At 46.3% G+C, this 27592-nt stretch overlaps 4 protein-coding genes across 6 annotated transcripts; all 4 read right to left on the bottom strand.

Annotated features, from left to right (window-relative positions):
* Positions 1-188: 188 nt before the first annotated feature.
* On the bottom strand, positions 189-3181 carry LOC127335256 (plant intracellular Ras-group-related LRR protein 3). Its single transcript, XM_051361872.2, has 3 exons — positions 2373-3181; positions 1197-1363; positions 189-1123 (listed from the first exon to the last, which is right to left on the bottom strand). The coding sequence occupies exons 1-3, from the start codon at positions 3069-3071 to the stop codon at positions 475-477; spliced, it is 1515 nt and encodes a 504-aa protein (XP_051217832.1). The 5' UTR covers positions 3072-3181; the 3' UTR covers positions 189-474.
* A 2144-nt stretch (positions 3182-5325) lies between these two features.
* LOC127335255 (C2 and GRAM domain-containing protein At5g50170) lies at positions 5326-10480 on the bottom strand. Its single transcript, XM_051361871.2, has 9 exons — positions 10070-10480; positions 8327-9532; positions 8036-8215; positions 7615-7901; positions 7414-7530; positions 6912-7174; positions 6665-6833; positions 5946-6218; positions 5326-5770 (listed from the first exon to the last, which is right to left on the bottom strand). The coding sequence occupies exons 1-9, from the start codon at positions 10434-10436 to the stop codon at positions 5561-5563; spliced, it is 3072 nt and encodes a 1023-aa protein (XP_051217831.1). The 5' UTR covers positions 10437-10480; the 3' UTR covers positions 5326-5560.
* A 2190-nt stretch (positions 10481-12670) lies between these two features.
* Positions 12671-16487, bottom strand: LOC127335254 (protein FAR1-RELATED SEQUENCE 6-like). 3 transcript variants are annotated; one of them, XM_051361868.2, is made up of 3 exons: positions 16214-16487; positions 12976-15413; positions 12671-12818 (listed from the first exon to the last, which is right to left on the bottom strand). In XM_051361868.2, exon 2 carries the CDS (start codon positions 15385-15387, stop codon positions 12994-12996), a length of 2394 nt encoding a protein of 797 aa, XP_051217828.1. In that variant the 5' UTR covers positions 15388-15413; positions 16214-16487; the 3' UTR covers positions 12671-12818; positions 12976-12993. The 3 variants fall into 3 exon arrangements, with proteins under 3 accessions (XP_051217828.1, XP_051217829.1, XP_051217827.1); XM_051361869.2 differs by having other exon boundaries at positions 12671-12813; XM_051361867.2 differs by lacking the exon at positions 12671-12818 and having other exon boundaries at positions 12832-15413.
* Positions 16488-22598: 6111 nt separating this feature from the next.
* LOC127335253 (uncharacterized) lies at positions 22599-27569 on the bottom strand. The gene is made up of 11 exons (XM_051361866.2): positions 27417-27569; positions 27214-27333; positions 26841-26897; positions 26555-26656; positions 26112-26188; positions 25895-26018; positions 25528-25592; positions 24072-24141; positions 23395-23470; positions 23180-23276; positions 22599-23100 (listed from the first exon to the last, which is right to left on the bottom strand). Exons 2-11 carry the CDS (start codon positions 27266-27268, stop codon positions 22978-22980), a joined length of 846 nt encoding a protein of 281 aa, XP_051217826.1. The 5' UTR covers positions 27269-27333; positions 27417-27569; the 3' UTR covers positions 22599-22977.
* Between the last annotated feature and the right edge of the window lie 23 nt (positions 27570-27592).

Genomic DNA, 27592 nt, shown 5'->3' with positions numbered 1-27592 from the left:
GCACAGGTGCCAATTGTACAGATGGCAGATCACACATTATCTGCAACAAACACGTCTAAATGCCGTTGTGCGCAGCAAAAAAAAGAGAGGCAAAAACCCTGCTGTCACAAAAGAGACCTCCGGAGTCCGGAGCGTATAAGCTTTGTTGCATCTTCGCTAAAAAGATATGTTTTGCAGTAACGTGTCGCTTCGGCAAGCAAAGTGCACAGCTTGCATTGCAAATAACCAAATAGTAGTATGCCTCACACAAGTTTCAGCTATATTATTGGACAATATCACAACAGGAACCTTCGAAGAAATTGACCATCAAGTGGAGTTAAAATGGAAAAACAAACACCTGAGCTTGCCTTCGGGGACAGGGCTTGGAAGGATGTGTATGCATCTCTTAGAGTCACCAGGAACACAAAATGATTTCTTGGTCAAGAGTTTTATAGTATGTACACATGTTGCTCAATCAACATGCAAATTGAGCTTTCAGAACTGCTGGTCCAGGATGGCGTCTTTCTCCAACTTGTTCTGACCACCATTGACATAGCCAACAAGACTCCCGGAAACATCCGAGACCCAGGAGACACTGCGTGCCAGCCAAGCCTTGGGAGTCGACGCTTGCATGCTCTCTGCTGCTGCCATGCTCTTCTCCTCTTCCTCGAGCAACGCATCAAGCCACTTCTTTGACATGTATTCTTTCACCGCATCTACATCTTGGTTCACGATCTCCGCTGGTGGCATGGCCAGAGGGTTCTGCTCCAGGTTGAGCTTCTCTAGCTTATCGAGGCGGCCAAAACTGTCGGGAAGAGCATGAATTTGGTTGTTGCTGAGGTCGAGCTCACGCAGGTTCAGCAGGTCGCCAAATGAGAAAGGGAGCTCCTTCATGTCACTGAAGTTGCTGCTCAGGTTGAGGATTTCAAGACTGGAAAGTTTCCCTATGGCAGATGGAAGACCACAGAGTTCATTGAAATGCGCATCCAGGAGGTATAGCGACTGCATCTCACATATAGATGATGGAAAAGATCGCAGCTTGTTCATGTGGACCCAGAGCCTTTGCAGATTAACCAGTTCAAAGCCAATGTTTGTTGGCAGATAAGTGAGCCCATTGTAGCTTGCATTGAGCTCAACCAGTGACCTGGAGTGTGAATTATCAGTCGCTTGAATCATGTTAATTTTAAAAACCCAAGGGGAACATAAGTAGTATCTACCTGCATTTTGAGATGCTGTCTGGCAGTGTTCTCAGCTTGTTAGTTGACACATCTAGAATCTTCAGACTGGATAGTAATCCAACAGTATCAGGAAGAGAAACCAAGGCATTAGAAGCGAGTCGGAGCTCTTCAAGATGTTCAAGCGCTCCTATGGCATCTGGAATAACCTACAAGCAGAGTGGATCCACCAATAATCAGGGAACAACAGTACAATACATAGCTAACAAGCGACACACCAATAACACAGGTGTAATTGTAACTTGACAGACGAATCTGAACTATTTTAAAGCCTAAGAAAGAAAATCACAATTTATAACTAGCATGGGTTGTGCCTGCTGTTATGGATCGCAAAGTTTAAAGCATATAAATCAGGTATAAACATATCATACAAGGGCGAAATATGGAAGTAACAAAATTCTCAAAAGTAATTTTCACTAAGCTATGGCATACGATTCTCCAAATTTCCAGCCCAAACAAGACCTGCAGGGAACCAGAATAGCACACTCTTACATCCTAACTTGGTAACTCCTACCAAATTGGCATTTTGTCTTGTATAAGAAACTTGTATACAATTGCAACATGCTACTTGCGACTCTCGATGGGTCAACACTAGAGCGTGCATAGCCGAAACCAAATCAATGATCAAATAAAAGCTAATGCCCAGCCCCACTTCCTACCAGACTTGACTGTTGCAACCAGCACTAACATACATAGCGCTTCGATGCATCCTTGCACAGCTACTGACATTTTTTCGATCCTGAATCCATCTTCAGCAGTGCACCCTTATAACACATAAAACATGGGATAAGTTGTACTAGCACATCTGGTAAAACAATAGCATCCACCCACCTTCATACCAATCTAAGTGACCAAATCAGTATATACAGACACACTCTTCGTACCAGGAACACAGAATTAACCACAACTATCATACTGCACTGACAAATCAGTACCCAAACTATTTAGCACAGAATTCGAAGCATAGACTCAGGCCCAAAGACATTAAGGTGTGCACAGAAACAGTCGCACAACAATGCCTAATCCTAGACAAACACACCAGAACTGAAGTTTTTTTTTCCGTGGCTCATCCGGGATTACCGTAACTTACAACTACAGTACTACATGGGATCTAAATAAACAGATCTAAACATAGTATGGGGATGAGAGGTTTGTCACCTGGAGCTGGTTGTGCGAGACGTCGAGCACGCGAAGGCCCTGGATCCTTCCGAAGGCCTCGGGCAGGTAGCGCAGATTGCGATCCACGAGGCGCACGCAGTCGACCGGCTTGCCCTCCTGGGCCTGCTTCAGCACGGCGACGACCTCCTCCTGCACCGCCGCATCGGGTGCCGAGGTTGTATCGTCCTTGCCCTCGGCCTCCTCGAGGTCCCGCCCCTCCATGGCCGTGCGGTAGACCTTCTCGAGCCTGGCCTCCGCCTCGTGCAGCAGCGCCTCGTAGGCGTCGTGGGTCTCGTCGAGCTCGACCACCGCGCGGCAGGCGTCGAGGTCGGCCTCGATGATGCGCTGCGCGCCGTCGCCGGCGGCGGCGGCGGCGGCGAGGAGGGCGCGGGAGGAGTCGACGAGCTCGTGGTCGGGGCGCGGGCCGAGGTCCTGCAGCGCGGCGCGCGCGGCGGAGACGTCGGCGACGGCGCGGGACATGGCGTGCAGCACGGCCGGGTGGCGCAGGCCCGGCATCCGCTCGACCAGCTCGAACTCGCCGAGCGAGGGCGAGCGCGGGGTCGGCGTCTGCGGGTGCGGCTGCTCGATGTCGAAGTCGCCGCCGCCGCCGGCGGAGGCGGAGGGCCTGGGCTTGGAGAGCGTGGGGATGCGGGAGAGCACGTAGGCGAGGATCGGGTGGGACTGCGGCGCCGGATCCATGGCGGGGGAGGTCGGAGGAGACGACGACGAGGGGGGAGGGTTGAACTGGAGTGGAGGAACTGGATGCTGTTTTATGGAGGCTTTTGGGGACGGCAGTCAGCCGCCTGGGCCGGCAGATCTGTTTCTGTGGGGATTATTTTGGGGTCGTCTGATTAAGGGTGGAAGTACGTTTACTACCCCACGGTTTCTACTACGTCTCGTTCAAGAAACAGTCAAGGGGAACATTCGCGCAGGTTACTGTTCCTTTCTCTGCAAGTCAACACTCACCGATTGCCTATTGAACACTGTTTTCACCATCCAAAAATATATCCAGTATTTATTTTTACCTCATCTTATCCTTCGCCACGCTTTCAAAATAAATAACCACCTCAGCTTATCCTTGGCCAAGCTTTGCCTCTTTCTTTTCATCAAAACGAACTCATTATTTCTTCTCTTTTTCTCCATTGTAATCATCTTGTCATTGTCGAGGGGCAGTTGTCTATCCCCTCTTCAATCCCATGGTCGGATGCTCTACCGGCCGGTTCTAAGCAGATGCAAGTTGTAGCATGTTACTATTGTCTACTACCCACAATGTCACGTGTTATCAAATGACCAAGATAATCAGCCATACTACATAGTAGTATCATCCTGCTGTGCATTCCAAGTCAAAGAACATGAGCTTAATTAATAAGGATCTTCACAACAATCCTAGATGAATAATTTCTAAAATAATTTCTAAGAGTTTTACTTCAAAAATCCAAGAGTTTTACAAGATTAGCAAGCAGTGGCGGATCCAAATAATTTCTAAAGCCTGGGCATAACAAATATGCAAGTGCTTAAGATGTCTAAATGGACTTACGGCATCGTCCCGCTAGCAAGGTACGTAGATCTACTCGGTGTCATCTAATATTGCTGGCACATTTGGAAAGAGCGATGATGCTTGCTAGTCAGGAGTAGTTGTTCTCGCTAGAGCTTTATTTGACCTTTTTTGGGGGGTTTTATTTTTCATTGTCTACTTTCTTCTCAGAATCTCTCTGCCTTCCTACGAATTGGTAGATCAGCTACTCTCAAAGTTGTTGAAAAGAGAGAGGGTGGAGAAGGAAATGCGAGAGTAAGCTTCAAATTTTTATGCAAAATGTTTTGCAACAAATCTCTTGTCGAAAAGGTTAACTTTAGGGTCATCTAAAAATCTTGTAAATATGATGTCTGACACTAACTAGAACTCCAGTGCCCCTTCGGTTCACAAGAACATCATGCATTGAACTTGTCCCTATAAAATAGGCCTTCGAGCTCATACAAGATTTCCCATAAACGAAGCAAATTTCGGCGACTGCAATCCTGCAGTCCTACGTCCAGAGAAGCTTTAATTGGGAAAAATCTCTAAAGATCAGATTCCTCCCACACAAGAATATCTGTGAAAATCCGGCGAACCATCGAAAGTGCTTTTCAAATAGATGTTCGAGCTCATGCCCTCCGATCCAAATTAATTGATTTCACTTTTTTCTAGATACGGATGTATCTAGTCAATAAATGCATCTAGGTACATCCATATCTAAAACAAAGTGGAGTCAATTAATTTAGATTGAAAGGAGTATAAGATTTTTCCGTAAACAAAGTAAGTTTCAGCAATTGCAATCCTACAGCCAGAGAAGCTTTTTTTATCCAAAAAAAAAATCCCTAAAGATAAGATTCGTCCCACACGGGAATATCTGTAAAAATCCAGGGAACCGTCGAAAGTGCTTTGCCGTGGAGCGCTGAAAATGGAGGAATCCTATTATCCTTTGGATCGGATCCATCCAAACTGAAAGCGATCTTACCGGGTACTACTCCGTATTTGCTTCACCGGCAAAGACCCCTGCTCCAGACCGGAAGCACGCAGCAACATTGAGCTGCATGAGGGTGACGAGGAGATCCGATCATGCAGCCGGCATCCGGCATCCGGCCACGAGGGCGCCACGCTCGGCGCGACCGAAGGACGGCAGGGGCAAGTGCTGCTCACGTTACGCACGACGGCACCGGCCCCCGATCTACCCAAACTAGCCAAGAGACGAGATGCCAAGGCACGACGCAAAGCTCCGCATGCCACCGCAGCGGACAACGAAGTCGAGCTACGGCCGACCTTTGCACAGTTGCCTTGCGTCGATCTATCAACTGTGCAAAGGTCGGCAAGAGCTGATTTCGCCTCTTCGACGGTACCATATACTTATATATATACAATTACAGCTGCATCTTTGAACAGAACCTCTCCGCCACATACATACTTTTTCCCACGGAATATTTCCTCCGCTCCTTTTCTTTATTTACTTGTATAAGTTTGTATACAAGGAATTGATTGGTACTACTACTGTTTGTTAGCGCATTGCTCTTAGCGCGTGTTACCTTATGTCTCTGTCAGCTACCAAATTAACGAAGAGGCTAACGACGAACTAGTAACTATAGCGCTAGGCTTTACGCCTTGCCGGAAGATGGAGAACAAAAAAAAAACGCCACTAGTCCAGCTTGATCAGCTTTTAGCCCGACATGGCCGACGTGATCTCCTTGCCGGCCACCTCGAGCACCTCCTTCGCCCTATGCGCCAGCTTGTCGCAGATGTTCCTCGCGATCCTCTTCTGAAACTTGCTGCTCTTGAGCCACTCGATCCCCACCAGCACCTCGCACCGGCAGCTCGCCGGCTCTGACGCCGCCACGGCCACGCTCCGGATGTCGTACCTCAGATGGACCTGCAACAACGGGGCACAAACCTTACATCATGTAACTGTCTGTCCCGTTTCTTTGCCTGACTAACTAACTACTCACATCCACTACATACATAGACAAAGCCACATGACACGACAGGATGATGGTGGACTCGGACGGCATCCACCCGAGATATAGAGAACAACAAAGTTTACATACCCGGAAGTAGTCGCCGAAGGGGACGTTGTGCAGAGTCATGACGTCGTACACTGTCCACCCGTCGCCGTCCTCTGACGTCGACTTCAGCTGGGTGCTGGCCACCTCGCCGCCGAAGATGGACATGTAGCGGTTGAACTTGTAGCTGGCGTGTCGTTCCAGGACGCCAGGCTTGGTCTCCTCCCACGGCGTGGCGGTGTAGTCGAGGCACCCGACCCTGCTCATTGTTCTCGTCTCCAAGGGGCCGCCGTCGAACACACCCATCAGCAGATTTGCCTGCGGGATGTGCAGACAGTTAACAGAAGATCGCTGCGTACAATCGCATACTGACAAGCCAATTTGGGTGTTGCCTTGTCCAAGACCGACATACCGAGAATGCTGGATGGCACTGTCAAAAGGTTTTGTCCCAAGTCCCAACTCTCTCGATATGGTCTATTAGCGTTTTTGACCGTTTTTGTCAATTTAGTAATAACCGTTTTTTACCGTTTTTGTCAAGTCAACCCTTCTGCTTGCCCAAAAGTTGAGGTTGACAAGATATGGTCTACTGGCATTGCTTACAGTTAGCTAAAATAAATTTCCTCTTCAAATCATCGGATATACGCATCCTACTTTTTGAACCAAGATAAAGACTAGTGACGTTTACTTTATTACAGACTAACAGCCTAACCCTATCATCACAAGAAAGGAAGGGAAAAAAAAAGAACAGAGCATAGAGAACTCACATCAATAGGATGTTCCACTGTATACTCCTTTGAGAGGTTTACATCTCCAATGCTCAACAGAGACTGGACGTCATCAAGATCGTCGTAGCTCTCATCATCTTGATCTTCTTCAAGCTTGGCCCTCTGTTCAAGAGCTGACGATTTTGTTTTCCACAGACCAATTATTGTCCTACAATGAAATTGTGTTTTTTTCATGAGTGGCTGCATCTTTATTTTGACTTAGATGGAGGTATCGAAAGATACAAACCTGCTAGCCTTGCTAAATGATCCAAACGAATGGAACTGGAATTTCAACCTCCCCTCCTTATCTTGTGATTTGGCACCATTCTTCGCTTCAAGCCCACGCCCACTCTTTAACGTGAACACCAATGATGGGGTGCCTACTGTTGTGAAAGATGGAGGTGAAACTTCCACCTCCTCGATGTCGTCCCACAGAAAGAAGAATTTCGTTTTGTGCCCAAACAAATTGGCATAGAAACCAACTATTCTAGCTGACAGAAATAGCCTTCCCTGCATCACCAGCAACTACAGATGAAAATTCATAACCAACATAACAATAAAGTTCACTAAGAAATGTGTTTCAGCTATCACATTTAATTCTATGCTTGGTTTAATTCAGAGCTTCAACTAAATTATTAACCTATCAAAAGATCTCCACAATTAATGTAACCTTCCTTTTCTCCTAAAACCACAAAAAAATGTATTCCAGGGAGCAAAAATAAAACATATAGTAGCTCCGACAATTTTACCTGCAATGGCAATTTCCTCTTTAAAGAGCATGCATAATCTGCTATAAGGAACTCTTCGTGAGGCAAACTGAAAAGCTTCTGGAATGTTGAATTTCTGTGCGGTGACCGAACATGTAACTGCAATATATTCATGTGAATACCCGGACTGTCAAAAACGGTTATTACTAACAGATATCCATGTGTAAGTTAATTGTGGAATACCTTCTTACCAACTTCCTTCTCCATCTTGTTAAGATAATCTCTCATTGATGTCTCAGGTCCTTTAGTATTTTCAAGAAATATTCTCAAATGCAGCTTACTCTGGCATGTCTGGGCTAGTTTTCCCTCCAGTGGTACCCATATATCTGCTAGTTCTGTTGATGTGCGTTTAAGAAAGTTAATTTCTGCATGTCCCAGTGAGATTGCCAGATCAAACGGGCTATCGAAATTGAAAACTTCAACATCCAACATAGCAGGTGGCTCTTCCATGGCATCAAACTCCATTATCTCTACAGCAATCGTTCAGTTTGTCAGACCTCAGAAGCCAATTAATCACACAAAGCTACAACGTTTTCCACTGTGTACAGTGTGCTAACATGTTATTTATTTGGATAATGTGTGCTAATAAGTGAAATATACTAACCATTCCATTGAGGTTCTTGAGTCTGTAGTTGAACAGAGCTTGATCTCATTATGCCATTACAACTGAACACAACATAAGGATCTACAGATCCACAAGAAACAGGCAGCAAGCTTGTAGCCTCTAATAGAGCTACTGTCAGTAGCCAACCGTCACCATTAGCCTTAACCCCGTGATCACCTCCTGGTGACAAGAGGTGGTTTTAGAGGTAACACACTTATGATATTGAAGAATTCGTTTGCACGTACGATGCATGAGAGACACAAATAGCTGCAAAGCTAAAATAGAACATACCTCGTTTTATCCTTGCTTGTACAAAATGAGCTACCATATTCAGTAAACGCTCCATCTGAAGAACTAGTATGCCAGATGTGATCAGCTCTCCAAATGTGTCGGGTAAATCTATACCACTGAACTCAAGACCCATAAGTGGGCCTGGCCTAGACAGAAGGATGTGCACAAGAACATACACTGCCATTATCACTGTTGAGATCACGGTAAAATTGCAAAAATACTTGCAAGCAAGTCTGATATGTGACGGGTGATCTGTCTGAAGTGGTGCCAACAACTGCTCTTTGTCCATCCCAGCAGAATCAGCTACTTTCACATGCCGAGACAAGATTTCTGCAAAACTTTCAAAATTCTCCTTGAGTCCATCCTTTACACTTCCCTCAATCATACTTTTCATCATGGTACTCTGAAGAAACTCCAGATTGTATGATACAGTCAGATGTGTGCTCTCTTCACCTGACGACAACTCAGGGGATTGAGTCATCTTGTAGAGTAAAACAACCTCAAAGCAGTTCCCAAATGGAACTTCCGGAGTACGAACGCGGGTCATGATCGCAAAACTCTTGCCATCAGCTTTAAGATACGTCTGTTCCTCAATGGTTTTGATATCTTTCATAAGCTTGGTTCCGCCCTTGGTGTACCGACATGTCCTGGTTAAGCTGGGTCGATCCTGGCTCTTCCAGGTCCACGGCTGTTCGTCGTAGTCCATTGTCCCTTGCAGCTCACGGAGGTCTTTGGAGAACTGGGAATCAGGCCCAAAGAGAAGGGAGTTCAAATCCTTCGACTCCACAAGGTAAGTGTGCTCAAATATTGTGCCACCACCGAGATCGTCAGGCATGTCCGCTGTACTACTTCCTGACTTCATGGCTTCCATTGCTTCTTCAAAGCTTGCATCTGGAACAGACAGTTCAGCGTCACGGTCATGTGCACTCTTTGCGGTTGGTGTACTAGGCTCTATCAGACTATCATCTTCAGAAACTGTACTGGAATTTGCTTGCGTCGAATGGTCAGAATCATCTAGATAGGTTTGTGCCACTGCAGAGCTCCTAGGGGAATCAACCATGACACTGTTTGTGCCTGAATGTTCACTATAAGTTGATCTCTCAATTTCAACGTCAGTGCCACTCCTGGAGCTCGAACAAGTGGACGAGTGGATGACTGTATTGTCATTGTTCTCTCCATAGAGTGAAAACGTGAGAAGAATTTTTCCTGGCAAGGCAGAGATGCAAAATAAAATCGTTATGGACAGACCATTCTCCATTCACAAACGGTGATGATAAAACAAATGCTATCACGAGACAAGATATACCACATTTATCAGAGTCCCAACTCTCAATCTCTAGACCAGTATGGAATTGTTGGTGCAGCGTCTGGAAAGTACCACTACAGCAGATTGCAGTTTACACCAAGGTATCGAACACTAAAGCTGAGTCAGCCTACCGACATGATTGTTCTGTCACCACTACAAATCGCAGAGCTTAGTGGAGTGGTGCCGTTTGGCTCGGTTATGCTCGGCTAGCACTTTGGAGCGACTTACGATAGGTACTGCCTTTCCATTCCGTAAGAGCGCGCTAATCGCTTGCGTGCGGCATTTGGCACTGCTAAAGTAAACAATACGGGCAACTTCGCCAAACGTCGGTAGACCGACCGACCATTCCGAGGACGAATTCACCCAATTCACGGCAAACAGAATTAGCAAAACAGTTTGATCTTAGAGCTAGAGAGGAGCGAAATGCGTGCACGCACCGCAGTCGCCCTTCCGGCGGTGCTTGGGCCGCAGCGTGAACCACGTCGGCGGGACGGAGCGCCGGGGCCCGGAGGCGGCCTGCGCGGCGGGCGGCGGCACGGGCAGCTTCACCCTGCCCAGCACCTCCCTCCGGCCGGCCCCGCCCTCCCGGCGCCGCGCCACCCCGACCTCCACCGCCTCGCCCTCCTCCGCGCCCACCTCGAACGCGAACTCCTCGTTCCACGCCGCCGCGCCGCCCGGTTCCGCCGGCTCCACCGCCCGCGTCCGCGCCCTCTGGTTCGCCACCTTCACCCTCGCGTAGACCCCGCCGCCCTCGTCGCCGCTCGGGAGGCCGCGCGCCTCGAGCACGCAGACGTAGAGGCGCATGGTGGCGAGCTGTCGCTGGCAGCGAAAACGGTACTGTAAGATCAAAAAGCGGTAATGGGGAGGTGGACGGGGAGGGTGGTTTAACCTGGTGGGAGGTTTGGGCTTGGGCGGGCGCCGTGACGTGGCCCGTCACCTGTGGGACGGGGCACGCGGCGGGGGGAGAGGCGCGACACGCGGTGGTGGAAGTGGAGCCGTGGAGGTTGGGACGCGGGGGCGGTCCGCGCTGGCCCTGCTGCTGGAGTGCTGGGTACGCAGTCTGCGTTGGGAGGGGAGAGTTTCTCATCAGTCGCCACGGCCGACGCGACGACGGCCTGAATCCTGGAACTCTTCTTCTGCTCGATCTTCTAGATCGCCTCGCTACGTCATGGCATGGCGAGGCTTATCTTCGTAGTAATGTAGATGCTTTGCCATAAATGGTGATGGTGCTTTCAGATCAAACATTTAAATTGGATCACATTTTATAATTTTGATTGAAAAACCCTAGCCTACTCGCCGTTCTCCGGGGCGCTCGACAACCCCACCCGTCGTCGCCTCCCTCATTCTTCCGCTTCTCCGCCACCACTCGGAGCCGCTGCATCCTCCAGAACCCCACGAAAAGAGCTTGGCGTTTCGCCGCGTCCTCGAGGAGCCGTTGCCGCACCTCCGCGAAAAAGCGGTGGCCCGCCTCCTCTATCGTCCCCCGTAGGATGGAGGCATCGACGACGCGGCGCTACTGCTCCTCGTTGACTTCCTTGCGGGAACGGGCGTCATCATCGGTCTTCTTCAGCGACTCAAAGGACGCGAGGATCTCCCTCTGCTCCGCCTCCTTCTCCTCCAGGTTAGACCTGTCATTGCTCCAGCCGTCGAGGGCGTCGTCATCATCCGCCTCCTCCTCCGCGGCCAACGCCGCTGCTGCTGTTGCTCCGCGTCGAACACCGTGTGGGCCACCTCCTCCTACGCTGCCTCCCGGACCGCGTTAGCCTTGAACTGCACAACCAGCGTCGCGACCTCCAGGTCCTCCTCGATGACGTCATCGTCTCCGAAAAACTCGTTGAACTGGGGGAACTCGAGAATGTGGGCCGGGGCGATGGAGACGTAGGTGGAGATGGTGGTGGAGGGGCCTGCCCGCCGCCGGTGCGACTCAGCATTGCGTACGTGGTGGGTAGGCGACGAGGTATGTTTTCGTGAGGCGTAGTTGTTGGCAGCACGGGAAGAGGCGGGAAGGAAGACGGCGGCGACGCGTGGAGGAGGCGCAATGCCGACATAACATCTCGCTTGCTCCCTCTTGGAAAACATAGTCGTCATTAAGGCAAAGCACTAGCGCTTCGGTTCATGCCACTAACGAGACGGACCTATCCCAGAGGTGCTTTAAAAACCGTGCGGTGTGATAATGCGGAAGAGCCCAGGAACTAAACAGCTTAAAAACTGCAGGGCACCAAATCTCTTTTGGGAGCACGATTGAAGATGCTCTCATGAGCTTCAACAGATAGACAATGCTTTACGTGACATGTTTACCAGTTGCGTGGAAGAACGCCAAGATGCTATTGGTGGAGCCTGAGATGACAACTTTTGAAGTACTTTGATGTACCTTTCAAATGTTCTCTCACGGTCTTTCTTGCATTAGCTCCACTGTAACAATTTTTTTTTTTTTTGCTTAATCTATCGTTGGTCAAAATGAGCATAAGTGATCGAAATAATATCGCAACTGCGTCTAAGTTTCACAGCCGAAAATTACACTGTTTGATCGGAGTATTGCTCAAGGCTTGTTGTCCATTAGTCTGCTAATATTGTACAATAACGATCTAAAGTAGACAAAAGAACGTTAGCATGCATTGCCATAGCCTGTAACCAAAAAATAGGAATGTACCTTTTGGCAGCAATCCAACACTCACCCTTGCATAGAGGGCGTCAAAGGTTTCACCCAATCAGACAAAAATAACTGCAACAGAACTATCTGATTTACACATTCCTGCTTAGAAATAATGAAAAAAAAAGGCTATCATTGCCTTACCCGTGAAGTAGCAGTATGCACCGCCACTCCCCAGGCTTCAGTGCAAACAGCACAGCACAACAGATGGCGAGTTTATGTACGATTCACATATCAGCGTTCACTAACGGAAGCTAAAAAAAGCATTGGTGGCTGGCTGTAAATACGGTGTGGTTACAGAATTCAGCGAGAACCCCGGAAAGATAAAAGCCTGCGAGGGCAGAACCAGTAAACAAAGCACCAGCCTCCTCAAAATCGTGATCTAACATTCAGAAGCAGCACTACATGTAAGATTACATCCGACTCAAGGGTGATATTACAGTACGCAGTCCAAAGCTGCGCTAGCTAACATCAACGATTCCGGATCAAGGGTGGCTATGTACAGCAGGCGGTCCAAAAGCGAAGATCAACCTGCACTAACAACAGATGGTGATAACTCAGTAACACACGCGGAAACAAAAGGACAAACCTATTCTAAGCCTCTAATTAAAAATAATTACACGAACAAATGATTATTGGGCAGCGTTGCAAAATAGGGAAAGATAGAAACAGCGCACAGTGAAAATAGCTCACTTTATCGGTGTCAGAAGATCAAGTGTTGCCCTTTCTCTTCTTTCTCTTCTTCGAGGAGCTGCCCACCACATTGGGTGTTGGTGCTGGGGGTGGCACTACAGGTGGTACTGCTGCTGGTACAGCAGGAGTGAAGTGTGGAAAAACCATATGTGGGTGCATCGGCACAAAAAACATTCCTGGAGGCACCGCTGCCGACGTGGTTGCCATAGCCATCATTGCCGGTGGCACTGACATCGGTGTAGATGATGGCACTGCCGCTGGAGCCATTGCTGTATTCGCAGGTGTTGAGACTGGTGTGCTAATTCCCGCACCTTCAGCAGATGGCTTTAGAGACTTATCACCTTTCTTACCAGCAGAAGCTGGGCTTTCTCCGGGCCTTTTCTCTTTTCGAGATTCCTCAAACTTGCGTACCTTCTCTTTAGCTTCTTTCATCACAGACAGAACATATTCCATTGCATCAGGATCAGTTGCTCCCATTTCCACAATCTCAGCAAAGTACTGGTGGCCATCATTGTAGAGATTGTCCACTTTATCTTCACGAACATTTTCTGGTGCACTATTCCCTGTAGCGTTTGCCGCTTTTGGTGAGATGGGAGTTTCCTTGGGTTCCTCAGGGCATTTGAAGTCCTTCCTCCACCGATCAAGAATGTATTTGGAAGGTATTAGCATCACAAGCTCTTGCTTCAAGACCGCAAGAGCATGGCTACACAAAATACCTTTAAACTGGAATGACCTGCAGATACACCACACTTCTTTCTCAGCATTGTTATACATCACTCTATAGTCAAACTTTCTCTCCTTCCCGATGACAGTCACAGTGTAGGTGACTATTGATCCATTCTTACTGACTTCAATGCAATTCACATTCATCAGCTGCTTTAACTGATCCTGAAACTTCTGAAACATATTGATCGTATAAGCATTTGCAAATTGCTCCTCAAACAACAAACCAGAGAGGGCTTGTGGCCTTTGCTGAAAGGAACGGAAGTCGTCGTAGGCTTCTCGATCAGACCTAAGCTTCATAGCAGTATCAAATTGTTCAATAAATGTCTTTATTGTGGTCTCTGGTGTAATATATCCATCGAAAAAGGCCTCCAACCGTTCACTGCGGCGAACAGTAGAGATACCAGCCCAGAAAGTATCCTTCACATATGCTGGCACCCACTTTGCCCTCTCTTCAAACAAGGTTGTGAGCCAGCAATTATCATGAAGGTTGTACTGATTGACCATCTCAACCCACTCCCTCTCAAAATCAGCTGATGTAATGGTGTCATAGACTACCTTTTTCATTCTCAGGCTAATTGCCTCTTTATCCTCAACTCTTCCAGACATTTCAGGAAGCTCTTTCATTATATGCCAGAGGTTGTATCTGTGACGAGTATTCAGAAATACCTCAGAGGCTGCTTTGACTACTGGTCTTGAATGGGTGGTAATAATTGCTTCAGGTGCTTTATCATTCATACATTTTAGCCATTTCTTGAATAACCATGAAAAGGTCTCTGGAGACTCATCTCCCAGTAAACCGCATCCTAACAATACAAACTGACCATGATGGTTGATTCCAAGAAAAGCAACCAATGGAATGACAAACTGGTATGTCAAATAAACGGTATCAAAGCAGACAACATCACTGAAATGCTGATATGCAGCTCTAGATTGTGCATCGACCCAGCAAACATTCTTGAGACGGCCTTCATCATCCATGTCCCAGTTGTAGAAGAAGTTGGAATTTTGAGCTTGCATCTTATCAAAAAATACTAATAGTGCTTCAACATCACCCTCTGCAAACCTCAGCTTCCCACACTTGCCAGCTGCTTCAATAGAATAATTTGACTGAGAGAAGGACCTCGCCATGAATTCTTTGTTTTGGTTGGGTGGCCTACCTCTACCAGAATGAATCTTTGGATTCAACCTAGTCTTCGCGTTGAATGGGCGGTGCTCCCTCTGCCAGTCAGGGAGATCCTTAAAACACATCATGAACCTGACCATTTCAGGATTACATGGGTGGTTATGCTCCAGCTCAACAAACACTACTTCCCAACGGTTATCACTCGCATTGTACTTCACTACCATCATAGCTTTGCAGCCAGTCTTCGCAACAAGCCTTCTTCGAGCTTTTAGGCCAGGCTTTATCCTAGCAATGCCACCTTTGTAACAAACAAATGTGGCTCGGTATTTTACCCCATCAACACTATGTGAAGTTCTTTTTGAGACTCCAAATCCTGCGCGGTATCCGTACTCCAAGTAAGACTGGTATGCCAAATCAACCGTCTCAAAAGTCATGCCAACCCGAGGTTTGGGAACATCATGCTTAACCAAATCCACGGTGTTATTCTCGAAGGATGTGGAGGTGTCAGTGAGTTGCTGTTGCAAGCTGCTCCTTGGATAAGGATCGCTCTGAAGGGTGTCCATCACATCAGCGCTCGGTAACCAGAATCCTGGGTCAGCATAAACATAAGGCATCAATAAGCATGTAAGAACTAGTTAGAATAATTGCTGTAAAATAAATAACTAGTTAGGATAGACTAAATACACAAATTTAATGCTTAGTTCGATTGTGTTCCATTTCTAAATCACTAAGAAAATTTCTAAGTTTGGCAATACAGCTGTTCTCTTACCAAAGATGGCCAGGAGAATGTGAATAATTGCAAAATAGCACCTTAATTGCATTAAACAAATAGATAATGAGAACATAGTTTATTGTTCTCTTTGGTTTCATTGACTGTGATAATGCAAGCATTGGCCTGCCGAGAAATGCATTCAGTAACATAAGTCACATAAATAAGAGGGTTATCATCACCAGAAAGTAATTGGAAGAACGTGCCCACTGATATGGAATATAGGTACCTAAACCTAGCTGGGAAACTCCCTGCATTATTAACTCAGCTCGCACAGAATGTTTAGCTTCTCACTGGATGAAGTACTGTAGTAAAGTTGAGACGAAGCGGCAGCTGCTATTAGAATCCAGTGGGCCACGTGCTACAAATTGATGAACAATAGGTTGTGAACGGAGAATCACAGGTACTGCCCAAGAATTAGGGGAAGCAAAACTAGGGCTCGCCAACAAAATCCTAATAGCACAACAGCGTTGCCACTTTGTTCTCCTTGGGAGATCGAGGGCAAACCCAGGGTCAGGGCAGGGCAGGGCACGAGCTACGCCGGCGCTGTTGCTGCTGCAGAAGACGGTGACGGCGAGGGGGCGGAGAAGGGAGGGGGTCGGGGCAGGTGGAATCCGTACCTCACGCACGCCGGAGAGGGGGGCTTCCTGGCGGGATGGACACGGGCCCTCACAGCGCGCCGCACTGGAACCCCTGTAGCTTCGCGTCAAACCCTTCCTCCTCCCATCTCATGCCTAGGCCTCGAGCGCGAGGGCGAGCACGGCAAGGAGGAGGGGGGCGGTCGATCCTGGCCAAGCCCTCGTAGCCACAGCAGTCCAGATCGAGCTTCTCGAGCGACCGAGCGGCGACCTGCGCGCCTCGCCGTCAGCCCTGCCCGCCTCTCACACGCTCGTGGGATTAGAGGGACTGTCGAAGCAAATGGACTCTGCAATCTGCTGGCGGGGGAGAGAAGGCGAAGGCGGCGGCGTCAAAGGGTCGCCCTGCGTCTGTGTGCGGAGGTCCATTTGGCCGCAGCTCAAGCCCGGCTCGCAGCACCACCTGGTTGGATGGACCGGTGTATCACTACTTCTGGTGCGCAGTTGCACTCATTTTTTCTCACGTCAAAAGTGCATAGCAACTCTTCACATCCAGTAAAAAGAACAGGTGAAAATTAATTAGGGTGTGACAAGTTTTCAGTCTACCGAGAATGAACCTCCATTCCTCACTCACATCAAATCTCAGTTAGAGCTTATGTCGCAACTTCAACTCATGATTAGCACGAATCGTGAAGCAAATTTAACTGTATGGATCATTTTTTTTAGTTGCATCCCCAGCTAAACTGAAAAAATCTTAGCTGCAACCCAACTTGCAATTCATATGCACGAATCATGATGCAATTGGACGGTGTAGGACTTGACTCAGCACGAACTTAGTTCTTAGCCAGTAAAAACGTATTAATTAAAACTAATTTAACATGTCCTCCCTCTCATCCTTTGCCTTAATTTTTTTCTTTGAGGAACCTCTAAAATCCTTTCCCTAGCTTGTAAATATCGATGACAATGGTGAGGGATAGAGATGAATAACCCGAAGGCTGTGTTTGGTTGCAATGAATTGGGCTCTAAATTGAATTGGTAATAGAAAACCAAATCAACCAATTCAATGGAATACCACAAAGAGTGTTTGGATGCGCGTGGTATTCAGCTATAGAATTCAGGTTTCAATGGAATACCAAATCCTGTTTGGATGTCACATGTGTGGAAATGAGAGTATTTTTAACTTTAAACAATATAACCTCTGTAATATGAATGAAAATAGCACAAAATGGATACATATGTCTTACAAATAGCACAAAGTGGATAATTATGTCTTACAAATAGCACAAAGTGGACAGTTATGCTTACATATAGTAGAAAGTGGATATATTATGTCTCACAAATGGCACAAAGTGGATACATTATGTGTCAAACAATCCATAAACATGAAAGTAAATAATATGGTAGCAAACTCGAAGTAGAAACAAATCAGTAGTTTCACAAATATACACAACCGCACACACAGCCGTCGACCCCCTCTGGCCGCCTCTACATCGAGAGGAGAGGAGACTCCCACGCTGCACCACCTGCGGCCGCGCAACCATCTCCAGTCGCCGTGGAGCCACCTGCCGCCGCCGTTCGCCCCGCTAGGGTTAGGGTTCCGTCGCGGGGAGGGGGCAGCCAAGGGGAAGGGAGGCGGGGAAGAAGGGGGCCAGGGGCGGCGGATGGTGGCCGGAGAGAGAGAGAGGGTAGGGGACAGAGAGAGGGCGACGGAGCATACCTGCGCGGCGGCGCTGGCTGGGCGACGGTGAGCGAGGCGAGCGTCGCGCGTGGAGGAGACGAGTGCGAGCGAGGCTCGCTTGCGGGGAACGGTTCGAAAATACTGCACCAATACAGAGGTCTAGACCTTTGAATTGAGAGGGGGTAAGTTAGTTGCGGGCGGGGGTGCCCTCTGAATTGATTTCCAATTCCAGAAACGAATACTGAACGCATCCAAACGGTGGTATTCGGGTTTCCAATTCCGAAAACCCAATTCGGAGGCCAATTCCGTGCAACCAAACAGGGCAGAAGTGAATTGAATAGGTTTTTCAAATTGTAATCTTGTTACTCACAACTTTTAGACTTTGTGATGACAAATGTGACCTTAATGCAATCATCTGAAACAATTTATAAGATGATAGAAATAACCGATAAATGCGGAGACAAAGATGTATCCCGTTGTTCAATTTCTTGGAAAGAAGCTAGTCACCGTTGGAGAGGTATGGATTACCACGAAAGATTCTCAACCACTACAAAATCCCATCTTGCTCTCTTTGCGCCTCCTCACGAAAGTGAAAAACACACACCTAAGGTTTCTTACGAAACCAAGAGTAACAAGTAACTTGAAGTTGGTGAATCACGACTTGGCTTGGTGGGATCTAGATCTCCTTTGTCAATTCCTCAAAGTGATTTGAATTTAGATGGGAAAATTGGGAGGTCTTAGCTTTCGAGGTGCTCAACAGTGAAGGAGAGAGAAATTAAGAAGCCTTTCTTCTGCTAAGTCAAGGATACTGCTTTAGAGAAGAAGGTGCAGCTTAAAAAGGTCCACATAAAACTAACCATTTGGAGAGATATGCGCACGCTAGGTTTTGTTCAGAATTCCGGACCATAGTCCGAATGGATTAGGAACTAACTTTGGACGATCCAGAGCCTACTGGATCCACCTAATATCCTTCAAGATTCTTACCAAAACTTAGTACTCGGAATATGCTATATTGCCTCCTTTCAGTTTCATATCGCTAGTATCTGTTGGAGATATGCCCAAGAGGCAATAATAAAGTAGTTATTATAATATATCTTTCTGTTTATGATAAATGTTTGCATACCATGTTATAATTGTATTAACCGAAACATTGATACATGTGTGTTATGTAAACAATAAGAAGTCCCTAGTAAGCCTCTTGTATAACTAGATTGTTGATTAATAGATGATCATGGTTTCGTGATCATGAACATTAGATGTTATTAATAACAAGGTTATGTCATTGGATGAATGATATAATGTACACACACCCAAATAAGCGTAGCATGAGATCAAGTCATTAAGTTCAACTTGCTATAAGCTTTCGATACATAGTTACCTAGTCATTCGACCATGAGATCATGTAAATCACTTACACCGGAAGGATGCTTTGATTACATCAAACGTCATTGCGTAAATGGGTGGTTATAAAGATGGGATTAAGTATTTGGAAAGTGTGAGTTGAGGCATATGGATCAATAGTGGGATTTGTCCATCCCGATGACGGATAGATATACTCTGGGCCCTCTCGGTGGAATATCGTCTGATTAACTTGCAAGCATGTGACTGGGTCACAAGAGATGACATACCATGGTACGAGTAAAGAGTACTTGTCGGTAACCAGGTTGAACTAGGTATGGAGATACCGATGATCGAACCTCGGACAAGTAAAGTATCGCGTGACAAAGGGAATCGGTATCGTATGTAAATGGTTCAATCGATCACTGAGCTATCGCTGAATGTGTGGGAGCCATTATGGATCTCCAGATCCCGCTATTGGTTATTGGGCGGAGAGGAGTCTCGACCATGTCTGCATAGTTCACGAACCGTAGGGTGGCGCGCTTAAGGTTCGATGTCGCCTAAGTAGATTCGGAATATGAGATGGAGACGAAGTTTGTTCGGAGTCTCGGATGGGATCCAGGACATCACGAGGAGGTCCAGAATGGTCCGAAGAATAAGATTCATATATGGGAAGTCACTTTCCGGGGTTCAGGAAAGTTCTGGTGTTTTGACCGGAGCTTCTAGAAGGTTCTAGAGGGTCACCAGTGGGCCCACCACCCCGGGAGGGGCCACATAGGTGCCACATGGCATGATGGGTCCTGGCGTCCTGCCCACTATGACATGTAGGCCCAGGCCGTCCCACCCCTAGAGATAAGATCTATCTCCTAATTTAAAGGGTTTAAATCTAGAGATAAGATCTATCTCCTAATTTAAAGGGTTTAGATAAAGAGATAAGGGGATAAGGCTTGGGGGGAGTTATCCTCCCCCCATGCGCCGGCCAAGGGAGAGGTGGGGCCAAGGGGGAACCCTAGGCCGACCCCTCCCCCTATATAAAGAGGGGAGGGGGTGGCCGGCCACACCACCCCTCACACCAAACCCTGGCCGCCCCCCTCTCTCCTCCATACAACTGCTCCGGCTTAGGCGAAACTCTACAGTTTTACTCCTCCACCACCACCACCACGCCGTCGTGCTGCTGGGATTCCGTGGAGATCTACCACACCTCCGCTGCCCGCTGGAACGGGAAGAGGACGGGTTTCATCGACACCGTACGCACGACCGAGTACGGAAGTGCTGCCGGATTGCAGCACAGGACGATCGACTACATCAACAGCGAGATCTAATCCCGTAGGCTTTGGAATCTTCGAGGGTTAGTCTCACATACATCTCGTTGCTCCGATCTCATAGATTAGATCTTGGCTTTTCCATAGATTGGATCTTGGATTTATTCATGTTCACGGTAGAAATTTTTTGTTTTCCATGCAATGAACCCATCAGTACCACGTTCTATATAGATCGTATAAAACATATCAGATATCGTGAGATCGATGTTGTGTAAAATTCAGATAGGTATGCACTTGCTATATTTACCAGGAGCGGATCCAAGTGTGGGGAGGGTGCAGTGCTTACCGGGTACGGGTTTTTTCTATCTTTTGTAAAACAACTAACTGGTCGTGGATCTTCGGATGCCACGGCCTGCTCCAGTTCTCCGTCTTCCAAGTAGGTCGGCGAGGAAGACGATCTCCGCGCAGTGGTGCTCCTCCATCGCTTCTCCCCTCCGTCGTGCGAGCACGCAGAGGCTGAGAAGGGCATCTTCCCGTCTGCAAAGTATTCGTCGGTGGCGTTCAAGGTTGCGCCGGCACCAGGTGGGTGCCGGGACGGCGATGCGGCGGCGCGTTCCCCTTCCGCGTCGGTGGTGGCTGAGTGCTGGGATCCCAGGGACCCGGTTGTAATTTCCGGTTTTCGTGGGGTGTGTTGTATCTGCTGTGCTGGCTAATAGATCTGGGGGTGTTTTCGCAAAAAAAAAAAAAACTAATGTTCACCATACAAGTTTCTTTTTTGAGGATCTCCAAGTTTTATTGATGCTATGTTAATTGACGGTGTAAGTGTATGTGTGTGTCTTAATTAATAAAGATCGCATCATAGTCATGTTGTCTCCCTCATTTTTGTTTTATTTTGTTTTTTTCGGTTGCGGCACCATCTCCTACCAAGATATCTGTTTTAGCTCTGTCCTGGAGAACGTATCCGGTAAAACGAGTGAGTCCCTGCCCTGATATTATTATTGTACACGGATGTGAGTTTATGATTTTCTTTTTGTAGAAATACAAAGCATATCTTTGGATGATCTCTGTGATAAAGATTGGCAGTGAGTTTGGGAGGACAAAACCCACGCACCAAATATGCTTCTCCCGTGGCGTTATCACTCCACAGTCCACGGTTGAAGTGCCCTTGTGCCATGCTCGTGTTTGTCACGTGTGAAGCAGCACGTGTCGCCGCGCCATTGCTCGTCCGTGCAAGTCACATGTGAAGCTAGGCAACGGGCCACGTGCGAAGGCGCACCATGTACTGCACAAGTCAAACTAATACTAACACCACCATGCACTAAGCTAAAGCTACATCCGTTGTTGATATCGACGACGCTTTGTTTACCACTGGGCAGCGCTATATAAGACGTGGATGTGGGCGTACTTGATCTGCATCTAAGGCAAGAGGAGCTAGGTAGATATATCCATAATCGAGCATTTCTATCTTATCTTGAATCCAGCAAAGGGTTCTGTGATAGAGCTGCATTTGCACCTGCACCTACGAGAAAGGAAGAAAGGTACCGAGAACACTCGAACTTCGTCAGGCGTGTGATGCATGCGTATCGCAAGTCTTGTTCAGTTGTTCTTGATCCTCGCTCTTCCTGTAGGTGCAGAGGCATATGCAACTCCATCGCAGGTATCCTAGGTACACATGCTCTTCTTCTTCTTGATCTTGGTTAGTTTCTTTACGCAAGTAGCTTGGATTGATGGATACTATCACTAATTCACTATGTTCCATAATATAAGCCTTTGACATAGTTTGCCAAAACGGTTTATATTATGAAACGGGGGTAGGGTACTTGATACGGGAAGAATGCTGTTATAATAGCTGCATTTGTATCTGCACCTACGACGGAGAAAATGGAAACACTGCACCAATTCCATCACGCTTCTCTAAGTTGGCAGATGCAGATGTATCACATGAATTCTCCCAGGAACCAAGTTGCCTCAATAAGTTTCTCCTTTTCGCCCTGCTTAAATCATTGCTGTGTAAATGCTGCACCTATGACTATGTCTTTTCTAACTTCACTACGGGCGCAAGCCAACGTCAAGAATGATACTTATCTCTACCGATTATTGGATACTAGAGCCTCATAGGAAGCTAGCGATGCAAGCAAAAAACAAAATAAACTAGATTACAACTAGCCTGAACTCTGAATCAACTGCAGAAGATCAGTTACAACATCTGCAGGCAGTTCAATGGGATTAACAAATAGCGTACAGATACATTGCAGTAGTACAGTAAGGTTCATCGCCCAAATAATCAATTCAGTACCTACAATGCTAAACTGCTAGTTCACTAATGCTACAGTTAATGCGGCTCAGCAGGGTTCATCAAAGAGCTAATAGCCTAATACAGCTTACATACAAGCTTCCATGTAGGTGCTTCTGGATCGAGAACCAACAATGGTCGATGGCACCTCAGCACATCCAATTTGGAGATAAACTGGCAACTACAGGAATATCAAGCACCTTGTGAGGTGTTGATGACAAGATCAGGCAGTACCGGATCATTTCCCGTTCCTTGTCACCCTTCGGAACATGTCCTTTATGTTCTTTGATCCTACCTCGATCTTTGGTTTCTTCGCAGGCCTCCCCTTGCTAGACTTGGTGCTGCCATTTCCTACGTTCCCCTGTATTCACGCATTTGACGAGCTTAGAGCAGACACTGTGAGCACTGAGGAAAACATAAAGCGTTCTCGAGGAGTTTACCTCCGATGGACGAGGAGGACCAGGTATGGGAGAGCTATCAGCACAAAATGACGTGTCATTGGCTTTGGCTGTATCATTGATCTCACTGATATCTAACCTGCAGTGGAGTGGATAATTCCGGCGTGAGACAAATGGATAGTACCAAACTACTGACTTTTCTCTTCTTTTTAGGAGAGAACCGCTGACTTTCCAGTGTTCAAAGAGAAAAGTCTTACTGCAACTTCTTGCAGAGTACCGTTAGCCATGGTTCGTCCTTCAGGTTTTCACGAATTATTTGGAGGGCCTCCTTCACTATAGCAAAAATAATAAAATAGCTCCATAAGAACATCAGTTCATGATGAAGAGTTCTAAAATTCAATATGACTCGAGGTTTCATATTTGGAATTTCACAAATTAAAGTACTCCAGTACATATCACATCTAGTATACTAGCATAAAGCAAGGATAATCTCATCTGCTACAGAAGCAAGGCCAGTAAGGTTAGATGATCCTTTTTATGTACCCCTCCCCACCATGCTTAGTTCAGCCTCCTATAGAGATCCCTTAAGTTTACAGTCTAATTTTATGTAGAAAAAGTCCAAGGATCAGTTGCTAGTTACAAAGGCATGTTGGATATAGATCACACCAATGACCCATGTTCAAATAATATGATTATATCAGTGTGGAAGTTAACGAGCAACAATTCAACTGTTTGATAATGAGATGAACAAACACCTATACTGTTTGATTATGAGATGAACAGATACTTAGACTGTTTAATTATGAGATGAACATAACACTCACACTGTTTGATTATGACATGAACAAATACTTATACTGTTTGATTATGAGGTGAACAAACACTTATAATAATAAACTGGGCAATAAGATGATGAGAAATTACAGTGACATACACAATTCTCTTTCTCCTTGAGCAGCATAATTTTTACCTAACTTGGTGATAGCCTCTTTTATGCTGTGCACCTGTAAATGAGATTGAGTAGAAATGTATTGGTCAACAGTACAGAGTGAAATAAGGATCATTTGGAATTAGACTCACCATGAATTCTGAAATTGCGGAAAACACTCAAAGAGTAGTGACACACCATGAGAAAGTTTTATGAGTTTATATTTATGCATTCATGAAGAAAGTGAAATAGCGGCATCGGTGGATATCTATTTATTTTTTTCTTAAACATGATACTTATATTTGTTCCGCATGTATGTTTGTTGTTAGTTTTGGCTATAAATTTTGGTAGCTAGCTTTTTCTTATCTTTTGTCTTGTTTTTGTCATCACGACCTACACACAAGTAGAGAGCATGACAAGATGCATTACAGGCTTTTGAATATATGGTTCATCTTCACATGTTTTTGTGGCAAGAAATGGCTCATCAACATAATAAGCAGACTTATTACACATATATCAACCACAGCTGACAGGGAAACAGCCCTGCAATCAGATGATCGCGCTGTTGGACTCAGCTGCTCAATAGTCAGTAGTCACTATCGTGCTGTAGGATAATCTTGTCGTGGAGGCTGTAGAACTAATGTGTCTTCAAAGATGCCAAGCCAGACTGCCACACATGGGTCCACTCGATTCTTTGTGAGGCCAATCTCTAGATGTTTGCAGGTGCTAACTGAGACGGCTGCCACTGTGCACCAAGCCTACTGACTCGGGTTGTATAGCGTTGTAATTTTGCTCTTGTTCTTTTCTCCTTAGGTTTGTTTGTTTTTGTTGTTGTTTTGGTTTTGGTTGCTGTAAAGTCAACATATTTTGACGCTCTCTTCTAATATAACATGGCAGCATGGCGCATTTGGGTGCATGTTTGAGAAAAAATAGCTTCTAAAAAATGACGACAGAAAAAATTTATATCAAATAATGGCTGGCTCAATTCTGGAGATGTTCAAGTGTCCCTTAAAGAATTATTATTGCAGGAAATGTAAAACTGATTCCAAAAACGTTAACCATATTGGAAATTTAGTAGGGTATGCACGATTTGTGCGTTATTGTCATATTTAGAACCATAGGGAACTTACAGACTAATGCATTATTTTATAATCTATCAGATCAAAGCAAGCTACATAATAATGTGAGCAAATTATGATTTAGCACATAGGAGCTAGGACTTGGGATTTCAGTGTTAACTCGTTGAAGGCAACGGCAAAAAAACATTCAGATGATCAGAATTATCAGAGAAGTCTTTACATTTGCTCAACATGGTATAGCAATATAGGATACCTCCCACCCTAACTGCAGTTCACATCATTGCTATTGTAAAATGAATGCAGAAGTAGCATTTTCCAACAAGGATAAATATCAACAGAGGAGCGCAATGCAAAATTAGTTAAGAAAAACTGCCACAAGCTACCTTACAGCACAGCCAAGTTAAGACCTTGGACTCATCTAGCCTGAAGAACTTCATGTTAGCAACTTCTGCAGCAATGGTAACATTCAAATGAACTGAGTATGGAAGTAAATTATGCCAGAAAGAAGAATAAATAGTGAAAGTTCATGTATCTGGCATTACAGCCATCAGGAAACCATCATTCACAAGAAAAGAAAAAAGTTCACATCGATGAATTGTCCTTAATGTTTTAGTTTAGCATGGCAATAAGAAGTGGTGAAAGGGAACAAGTGTCAGGTTGCAACTTGCAAGGGAATACTAGTAGTTAATTGTGAAACAGCAACCTAGTATAGTTTTATTTCTAAAACAAGAATAAATTGCAGAGACCTACCTTTAACTTCACAAACCAGTTCCATATGGTTTCCTGCTATGCTCATGAGGTGCTGATATCCAGGATAACCTTCGATGTATAAAATTTCATCCAGTTGCCTAAACTTTCCAAGATCCTTACCGCTCTGCAGCACAGGCAAAAGATTTGCCTTCAAATTGAGAAGGATTGGACGAAATATGAACCACATACCACGAAATATATCTTTGTACGTGCATACCGACATACGTGCAGCTTCAAAAAGTGGTAGCAAAACAAAGATAGGATCAACAAGTGTGCAGTAGTAGACACTGCCATCTGTAGGAAGGAATGCAGTAATCAATAGCAAAATCAGAGGAACTGAAGTCCATTTCACAAGTCAGTAAGATAAGATGATGTCAATGTTTTCTGCGTGGTATGCAAAACAGAGAATTAGAAGAACAGCATCATGCCTTTAAATCATTGTCATGCTATTAACATTAAGGCAATATCTAATTTCCTCAGGTTAACAAGTTTAACTTCCTGGATTGCAGAGGCAAGGAAAGGAACCAGCAAACCATATACAATGGCTGCCTACCGGAAACAGCAACAAGAGATAGGCTTCACCCCTAACCCTAAGGAAAAGAAAATCAAGCTTTGCACAGCAGTGACGAACTGCATAGCTAGTCTATGTTTCTAGCTTACCTTCACAGACATAATCTCCCAAGAACCATGAGCCATAACGCTCCTTAAACCAATTGAATTCATGAAGTTGGCCGTCGATGAACAGATACTGTGTTTCTTCTTCTGTTTGATGACAAGACAAGATCCAATGTAAGTTATTGGTCTATGTTTAAAGGATGGTACTAATACAGAACAATCCAAAATTGCCAATAGAGCCATCACAAGTCACAAGCACCGTCACATTTTTGTATACATCATCGGTGATAAGAACTAACTGATACTTGAAAATAGTAGGCGTAAGGGGCACCTAGTTTCGGATGACGAAGTGATAAAATATCCCCTTGACCATTGGCACCAGAAGGACCTGCAAGGTAACATAGAATAGGATCTGGTTAAAAATGTGGGTCTCCAATAACAAATCAGACACTGGAGCCAATCATCAGCTAGAGAATTTATTAAATCATGTTGTCTTTTAAGCCAAGCCACTGGATCTAACATAACTTCCTCAATACAGCATGTACCACAGAGCAACAGAAGCCCCAAGGCTTCAGAATCAGCAACCACCACAGATTACATTTTCCCTGCACGGCTTACAATTCCACTGTGGCTAACTTGACATCTACGACTAGATAGCGGATGGTAAATGGTGGAGGGGGACTAGAAGGTTGGGGGAGACTCACGGGGGCCAATAAGGAGGCGGGGCGGCAGGGCCATGTTCTCGCACCACGACGCCATCAGCGGTGGTCGCTGGATCCTTCGACTTGGTCAGTGGCGGCGCCGGTTCTGGATTTCTGGTACTGCTGCATTGGTCGGATGTCGGGCTCGGATTCAGGTGGGAGCAGTCAGGATTAGCGCATGGAAAGAGATGGCGCCGGGTGCGTACCTGGACGGCGTGAGGTCGCCGGAGTCGATGAGGATATCCGCCGCCGTCGCCCTCTGTCTCCGGGGTTCTCGTCGCCCGGCTGGAGAGGGGGCAAAGGGAGAGGGGATGGGGGCGCACGCCGGTAGGGTTTTGGCGCCACGGCGGCCTAGCCTCCCGCGCGTCTACTTTTCTGTCCG

This window comes from Lolium perenne, chromosome 2 (genome assembly GCF_019359855.2).
Source record: "Lolium perenne isolate Kyuss_39 chromosome 2, Kyuss_2.0, whole genome shotgun sequence".
Lineage (NCBI taxonomy): Eukaryota > Viridiplantae > Streptophyta > Magnoliopsida > Poales > Poaceae > Lolium > Lolium perenne.
Note: the sequence above shows the minus strand (reverse complement) of the source record. Positions and strands in the feature narration are given on the sequence as shown.

Coding starts and splice junctions, on each gene's coding strand:
- LOC127335253 (XM_051361866.2), bottom strand. CDS start 27,268: ATGGCGTCGTGGTGCGAGAACATGGCCCTGCCGCCCCGCCTCCTTATT. Junction 26,898..27,213: donor CCGCCTCCTTATTGGCCCCC/GTGAGTCTCCCC, acceptor GTTACCTTGCAG/GTCCTTCTGGTGCCAATGGT. Junction 24,142..25,527: donor TAACTTGGCTGTGCTGTAAG/GTAGCTTGTGGC, acceptor TCTCATTTACAG/GTGCACAGCATAAAAGAGGC.
- LOC127335255 (XM_051361871.2), bottom strand. CDS start 10,436: ATGCGCCTCTACGTCTGCGTGCTCGAGGCGCGCGGCCTCCCGAGCGGC. Junction 6,834..6,911: donor TCATTTAGCAAGGCTAGCAG/GTTTGTATCTTT, acceptor ATTTCATTGTAG/GACAATAATTGGTCTGTGGA. Junction 5,771..5,945: donor CCTTCGGCGACTACTTCCGG/GTATGTAAACTT, acceptor CCGTTGTTGCAG/GTCCATCTGAGGTACGACAT.
- LOC127335256 (XM_051361872.2), bottom strand. CDS start 3,071: ATGGATCCGGCGCCGCAGTCCCACCCGATCCTCGCCTACGTGCTCTCC. Junction 1,364..2,372: donor TCTCGCACAACCAGCTCCAG/GTGACAAACCTC, acceptor CTCTGCTTGTAG/GTTATTCCAGATGCCATAGG. Junction 1,124..1,196: donor GACAGCATCTCAAAATGCAG/GTAGATACTACT, acceptor TTCACACTCCAG/GTCACTGGTTGAGCTCAATG.
- LOC127335254 (XM_051361868.2), bottom strand. CDS start 15,387: ATGGACACCCTTCAGAGCGATCCTTATCCAAGGAGCAGCTTGCAACAG.